The following is a 7,133-nucleotide window of genomic DNA, read 5'->3' as shown; positions in this document are numbered from 1 at the left end:
AGCAGGAAAATCCTAAGAGAGGATTTTTCATAAAAGAAATGTCTGTGACACATAGTGAAGATTGCATACACAGGAAGAGGTCATAGAGAAGATGAAAAAGCACCTAGTTAGAATCATCTGGAGTGCATTGGGCCCCTTTGCACTTACCAGTGCCATTTTTAGGGATATTCCATAAAGTGGTGTTGAATCCCATAGTGTTGTTCAATGACATGCCCCAGTGTTCCACACAATAGCTAGAGAGATCTGACATAGCCTCGTACTAACCAGTTTTCCCTTTGCTACAAGTGATGACAGTAGGAACATGGTCCAAGGACACTTGTACCAAAACTGAAAACTATTTTTTAAGGCTTGATGTGCTCCCAGAAATCTCACTGCCAAGGAAGGCAAACCTGACTAGTCCTCAGGCTAGGCTAAGTGCTTCTGTCAACAGTGGTTCACTAACAAATTCCAAACCTGCTGTGAAACAGGGAAGGCCAATAAGCTGATGTTAACCAAGCTTACCTCTTGCCTTCTTATACAGCTGGAGAAGATACTCCTCGTGAAAAAGACGGAGATAAAACCAGACAAAGTCACAATCTACTTGGAGGAGGTAAGAGGAAGACCACAGGGAACTGCCCATTCATGTAGCAGCAACTGAAGTACTTTGCACGGGGACTTTTACAGATTAGAAATACAAATGTCTAGGCTGGTCAAGCAGGCTAAACTTTTCACAGAAAAGGAAGAGGGTGGAAGAACCTGGAAAGGTAGAGAAAACCCTCTGATGCAGAAGGAGTAAAGTTAGTATGTAGGTGATTTTGAGATGATCAGTGCATTTCTGCTCACTTCCATTCTTCTCTCCAGCTGGGTGAGAGTTCCCTGAAGCTTAACATCTCAGTGGAACAAGATGTTGAAGTGCAGAATCTGAAAGCTGCAACAGTGCACGTCTATGACTACTATAAGCCAGGTGAGATTTCACTGATATTGGTGTAAAGTAACTATTGTACCCCCCGCTCAGACATAATTATGGCTGTGACCCTAATTCCCTTTAACCCCCTTATTCCAGTGGATGTCCTCCTGCAACTTCAAACTTGGGTTTCCTCTGTACAAAACTTCAATATTCAGGTAGCCAGTGGCTTAGAAAAGTTCTTGAGACAAGGCTGCCTGGCACTAGGATTATGATGTGAGGTGTTATGTGTTCCATGACTGTGTTTTTTTTATCTAGCTTCAATCTAGAAGACTTCTCTCACAATTTGTCATGAGCTCTCTCACAATTTTAAGCTCTCTTGGGAATACTTAGGCACTTATTGAAAATCAGTATTACGTAGTGCTACTCTGATCCACTAGAAGGCAGAATTTAGTTGTATGCATTTCATGTAAAGTGTAATAATCCTACCATCCATTGTGTCCTGCCATGCCTCAGAGGAAAATAGGAAAATAATTTGTTACCCTTTAAAGCTCTAAATGAATTATTAGCACAGAGAAGAGAGATTTTGATTACATTTTGAATATTTCTGATTATTCTGTGCTCAGTCTGAGACAAAACAGCAGATGGAACATTAAGAATTATTAAAAAAAAAAATTTGAGAACAAAATGGAAAAATTGCCACTGGAGATTTCAAAAACAGCACTATGTGTCATATACTAAATTCCATGCTTGTTCCCCTTTCCACGGTGGCAAGAAAAGGACACTTTTTAATCCAGCTATTACAGAGCTAAATATTGACACCTAATATGCTCTCCCTTTGCTATTTCATCCTGTACAAGAATTTTTGTGCTTAGTACATACAATTTAAAGAGTGTTATCTGACATGAAAATACTAATTATCACTAAATAAGCCAGGCTATCAGGACATGCTGTGGAAAGGTTTTTTATTTGCAAAAAATGTCCTTGCATTAGAAGGCATCACAGTGCACAAGGTGATCTTTTACAGCTGTGTGGGATACATGTTTTGGGGACAGATTGCTGGCCTGACCCACTAGAGACATTTCTTTGTTCCTGCATTCACAGTCTGAGGAGTGAAAAATTAAGGCAGTGGGTTGGTTGTGCTACTGAGAAAGAAGTTTGGCACTACTGTGCCATGCAGTCCTGCAGCTCACCACCCTGTCCCTCTTGTTTCTACAGATGAACGCTCGGCAAGAGAATATGCTTTCCCCTGCAGTTCAGGTTAGTGCTAACACGCTTCCAGCTGGGACAGGGCAGAGGACTGGTGGTAAGCAGGCAAAGCATCCCACCTCTGCTCTGCATTTAATCCTGATGTAGAGCCTTCTTGGACTGCAGGTTGAATTGGGATCTACTTACTGGTTGTGGGCACAGCTTCTAGCCCAGGTATTAATCTCATTGAGGCTTGAGTATACCCCTGTAAAGTTAAAATGATGGTTTTTTATTTTATTTTATTTCCATGCAGTCCTCACAACATCCTAAGTACAACTGGAAATGCCTATGTCAATGATAAAAAGATATTGCAACTCATACCATAAGAGTCTCTTAGTCCGCAGACACCTCCCTAAAAATTCATCAGGCACTTTTAATTTTCTTTCCTTTCTTTCTACAGATGCCTCAAAGCAGGTTTCCTCCTAGTATGCTCTGACTCTGCAAAATGAGTTTTCTGCCTGCATAGGGAAAACTTCATTGCTCCAGCTCTCCCCTTCCCTGCTGTGTTGGAAACACCCTATTCCTTTGCCCTATGTTTCTATGTGAAAACTGGCTTAATACCCCTTAGTTTGGAAGCAGGTGAAATAAAGTATGTGGAACCTGGAAAGAAGGCAGTGACTTGACAGTTGGTGGAGATTTCAGTGCATGAAAAAGAGGGAAACACTGTGCATGTTGTGGTTACATACTTTGCATTTGGTCACCATAGTGATTTAAATCTCTCTCCTCCCCAAGTCCCATCTCTGAGCTCCCTTTTCAATTCAATTAACTCAATAGTTGATCTGCAACCAAACTCCATGCAAAAAAACCTCCCTCATTTTTAACCCTGATCTGGTGTACTACCTGATCCTGTGAGTAATTTTTCTGTCACAACTGAAGAGTAGGAACAGGCAAGGGAATGCTAAGGAAGAAATACTTTACCAGTTCATTCAGACAGAAAAGAACCGTACAGCAAAGTCTTATGAAGGGAGGGCATGAAACCAAAATAACACTACTACAAATTCACTGCATGTTTAGACTCTGACAACACCTAGTCCCATCCTGTCAAGACATTAACCCCAATGGCTAATCCTTACCTGTGGCACTACTTAAAAAAGACAACAATCTGAGGAATTTCAGGATGCAGCACATGCAACAAGACAACAGAGTGTATGCAGATGGCCCAGAGGGATTTGCAGTGCCACTAGGGAGATAGCACTCATAAAAAGGGGAATACTGGATAAGAAAAAAATGGGTACTAGTTTCACAGAACTGATTGCCAAAAGATAAATTACCACGACAGTCATACCAAAAATGTATTAAGGTATGAAGTCAACAAGCCCAGGGGCAATAGAAAAGAAGCGAGCAAGGTAAGTTGGGAATTTGGGAAGTGATGAGCTTCTAAACAGGAAGTACTTTGGGAGAAAAAAAAGCGAAAAAAGGAACATGAAGTGAAGCAGGTCATGTGACAAGGATTGCTTGGGTTATCCCTGTGTAGTAGCCCTTTGCCTGATCAACACAGTTTGCAAAAGGACAGCAAATATTTTTTTTTCCCTCTGACCATTCAGAACAACTGGTCCATAAAATGAGCAGAACCAGCCCTTCCACATGGGGACAAAAGGAAAATAAAAGTCTCACAGCAGTGCTTAACAAGCATTTAGGGGAGGTAGAAAACCTGAGGAACCAAGTGATACATTCTGTGGACAGCTGATGCAAAAAGTGGATAGGGTTGAGTTCAAGGAAGCAAAAATATGAAGGGACAAGCCTCCAAGGATTGTTCCCCTAGCACTGTCACTTCTCAAGACATGGTAGGAGTCAACAGAGACTGTTCAATGGTGCTCTGCAAAGGGAGCATAGCGAGACCTGTTGCCTGTCCTGGTTGCCTTCTTGGCAAGTCTCTTCCTCTGGATATTTGGGCTGGACTGGAAGAGTTTTGGGGTTAAAGCCCTCTGATCTGTTGAACTTCAAATAAAAATGTTGTAAATAAAACCTGAAGTCTGTAACCCAGCATGCTCACTGTGTCTGTGAGCCAGGCTTTCCCCTCTCTAAATGGACATGTGCCAAGGATCTGCTTTACAGTTCATGGGATCAGATTGCCATGAAATTAGATCTGATAGAAGCAGCACACCAAGATTCCTCTGCTTCTGAAGACAGGATGTCTTGGCACCTTGTACCTGTGTGGGGCAGATAAGTGAGAAAAACAAGTGTGTGAAATATGAATACAAACAGATATTTCCAGGCTGTGGTTTCAAATCAGATATATGTTATTCAGCTGCAGATGAGGGGTTGAGGAAGCTGGCAAAGCAGAGAACTGAAAAAAAGCTGCTGTGTGGCAAGCTCCCATAAGATAGGAAATGTACAGCAGAAGTCAGTAAGCTCTTTGCCTCTTGAATTAAAGGTGTGCTGGATGGGCAATCTGATGCTTGCTCAGTTCTGTGGCTGTTGAAAAGTGCTCTCTGTTCTTGGTGACATCCATAGGAAATACCTTCCAGGGCAAGAAAGGAACCCTTGTAATGTGTAAGCAAAGGTAGGGCTGGTGGCCACCTCACTACAAGCAGCTGTGTGGATCTTGGTTGCCCAAATAGCCTGGAGGCAACTGGGAAATTTCCTGCAAAGTTTTGCTGCTTTAATCTATGAAAAAAGAAGGTCCAGAAGAGCATAGTGCAGGCAGTAGCTAACAGGCATTCTGGTCACCAGCATCTCAGACAGCAAGGGATTTTTCTGCAAAGAGAAGCTTTTAAAAGGAGTGGGAAGTAGGCTTCTTGAAAGGAGGATGACTGTAAGCACACAAGAGGGCCCCAAATGGATTCTGACCTTGTTAGGGCACTATCATAAAAATAAATGGCATATTAAAAATCTGTACATGAAGAAGGTAGTCTGTACAAAGACCAGTCCACCACAAGAGACAGGGTGCTCCTTCTGAGGTACCTGAACGTGATGGTCTCACTTCCAGGCTGAAGTGAGTAAATGGGCGTGGGAAAGGGAAAGAAGACAAATGCAGTTACATAGACGACATGTCTGTTTATATGCTATACTATAAGAATCTGTACGGCACAGTATGCAGGCTCATGCTTATGCTACGTGCTGTTTATTCACCTGTGTATAAGGTCCATTTACTGCCACCGTCTTCCTGATAAACTGGAAAGAAACTCGTGAGCTCGGAAGGTGCACTTTTCCTGCAGGGCCACTGAGTGTCACCATCGCTCCGTGGCTTGCTCTGCAAGATGCCGTTTCTCCAGGGAATAAATCTCCGTTTCAAAAACGGGCTAGAATGGAGGGAAAAAAACCCATTGGAATGAAAATGGGCTGCTTCTTCCTTTTTCCCGGAGCTGGGAAGAGCTGCACCTGAACCGTGAGCTATCTACGCAATGAATTCTGCCTTATGAGTAGGCAAAGCATTTGACAGGTTTCCAGCCAGACCCTCTAAACCATCTTACAATTTGCAGCATGATCCTCAGTGACAAATTATGGGACTGAACAAGTGCTTTATCGGGAGACACTAAAAAGGCTGGGATCTCACCATTTGGGGAGCAGAATAGATATTGGCCAGGTGCACTTGCTTTCCCTGAAACTATTAAGGGCAGCTGAACCTGGTGGACTGAAAGGTCCAGTGGCTTCCTTTTTTCCTGGGTCAGCGGAGGTGAGTAAGAGCTTTCTTGTTTCACACTCCAGCAGCAGCAGAGTGGCGTGCAAGTCCACAAAAAACATGTACACATAGGTTAACGCTTCAGAGACACCCACATCAGCACAGTGTCGCTGGCCTGATCCTGTTCCTAAGGATCAGCACTCAGACAAATGCATTTTCATAGCTGTCAGGTTTTTGGCCCTATAAACCTTTCGTCCTACTTGCTGACTAGACAGACCACAAAACAAAGAGCACAATAACACAGGAAACAATTAAAATATTTTATTAAAAATGTAATGCAGGCTGATCAGATACCTTGTGCACACAAACATACCGATTGCATTTGACTGGCTTTGTTTATACCTACCTTCTCTCCATTTGATCCACCTTGATCCCTCCATTTCCCTGCCTGTGATTTTTACCCCAAGCATACCAGTGCAGTTTTGAAAACCCTACAATTCTCTTTATCGGTTCCAACATCCCCCCACAGCTGCTAACTCAGTAAGTCCTAAAGCCTCTTTATTGCAGTATTTTCCCCTAGTCGTATTGCAGTAACTGCCCTTCGTTTGCATACATTCCAGGGAGTTTCCTCCTTTGAATCCACTTCAGTGGGTTTTGCAAGTGGGACAAATGGCTTAGTCGTTCATCCAGTTGTTGGGGCTTTTAGGCGTGGTTGATTCCCGGGGATTACTGTTTGCTGGGTTTCCTGCCTTGTCATTGTTTCTTTGTTCACTGTCTGACCTTTTGTTTTGAATAACCTTAAATATCTCATTGAAAATCAGCCAGACAGTTTTCCATCTGAATTGGAAAAGAACCCTCAGCATTTAGAGCAAGTATGTTTGGTAACAGCCCAAATGCCCTCCTGTACGGTGTGTTTTGCTGATTTTTAGGCAGCAGCAAATATTATTCTGTGATTCTAAGTCAATGGGAATTGACTGCAATTCATAATGGGAATTTTTTTCCTGTGAAGTGATAGCCCAGCACTGTAATTACAGAGCCAGATGCAACTTTCTTGCAGCATGAAGCTCAAAGATGCCATTTGCAGGAGTATTTATGGTGCTTATAGCCTTAGTGGTGCTTGAGCTTCTGCCCCTTGTACATGCAGATGGAGCGTGACTCATTCCTGTTTGTCTTTTGCTGCATCCCACTTGTCCTTGGCGCACGTGATGGCATTCTGAAGGGAAACTCACCGGCCCTCATCAAGACGAGCCACTGGTCTGACCCGGCGGGCATTTGTTTTCTTAGAAACAAATATGTTGATCGTAAAATCATAGAATGCTTTGGGTTGGAAGGGACATTAAAGATCATCTAGTTCCAAACCAACAGGACGTGGACAGGGACCCCATCCACTAGACCAGGCTGATCAAAGTTGTTTCTCACACATCCAGCTTGGACTCGAAC

The 7,133-nt window shown here is 43.0% G+C and overlaps 1 protein-coding gene across 1 annotated transcript in view; it reads left to right on the top strand.

The window, feature by feature from the left end:
- Nucleotides 1-6,798, top strand: part of LOC102039148 (alpha-2-macroglobulin-like protein 1) — a 35,761-nt gene extending 28,963 nt beyond the window's left edge. Inside the window, exons 34-37 of the mRNA XM_005427421.1 lie at nt 521-589; nt 841-943; nt 2,102-2,143; nt 6,728-6,798. Of these exons, the coding sequence (XP_005427478.1) occupies nt 521-589; nt 841-943; nt 2,102-2,143; nt 6,728-6,798 (285 nt within the window). The remainder of the gene's footprint in view (nt 1-520; nt 590-840; nt 944-2,101; nt 2,144-6,727) is intronic.
- The last annotated feature ends 335 nt before the right edge of the window (nt 6,799-7,133 follow it).

This window comes from Geospiza fortis, unplaced genomic scaffold, assembly GCF_000277835.1.
Source record: "Geospiza fortis unplaced genomic scaffold, GeoFor_1.0 scaffold286, whole genome shotgun sequence".
Lineage (NCBI taxonomy): Eukaryota > Metazoa > Chordata > Aves > Passeriformes > Thraupidae > Geospiza > Geospiza fortis.
Note: the sequence above shows the minus strand (reverse complement) of the source record. Positions and strands in the feature narration are given on the sequence as shown.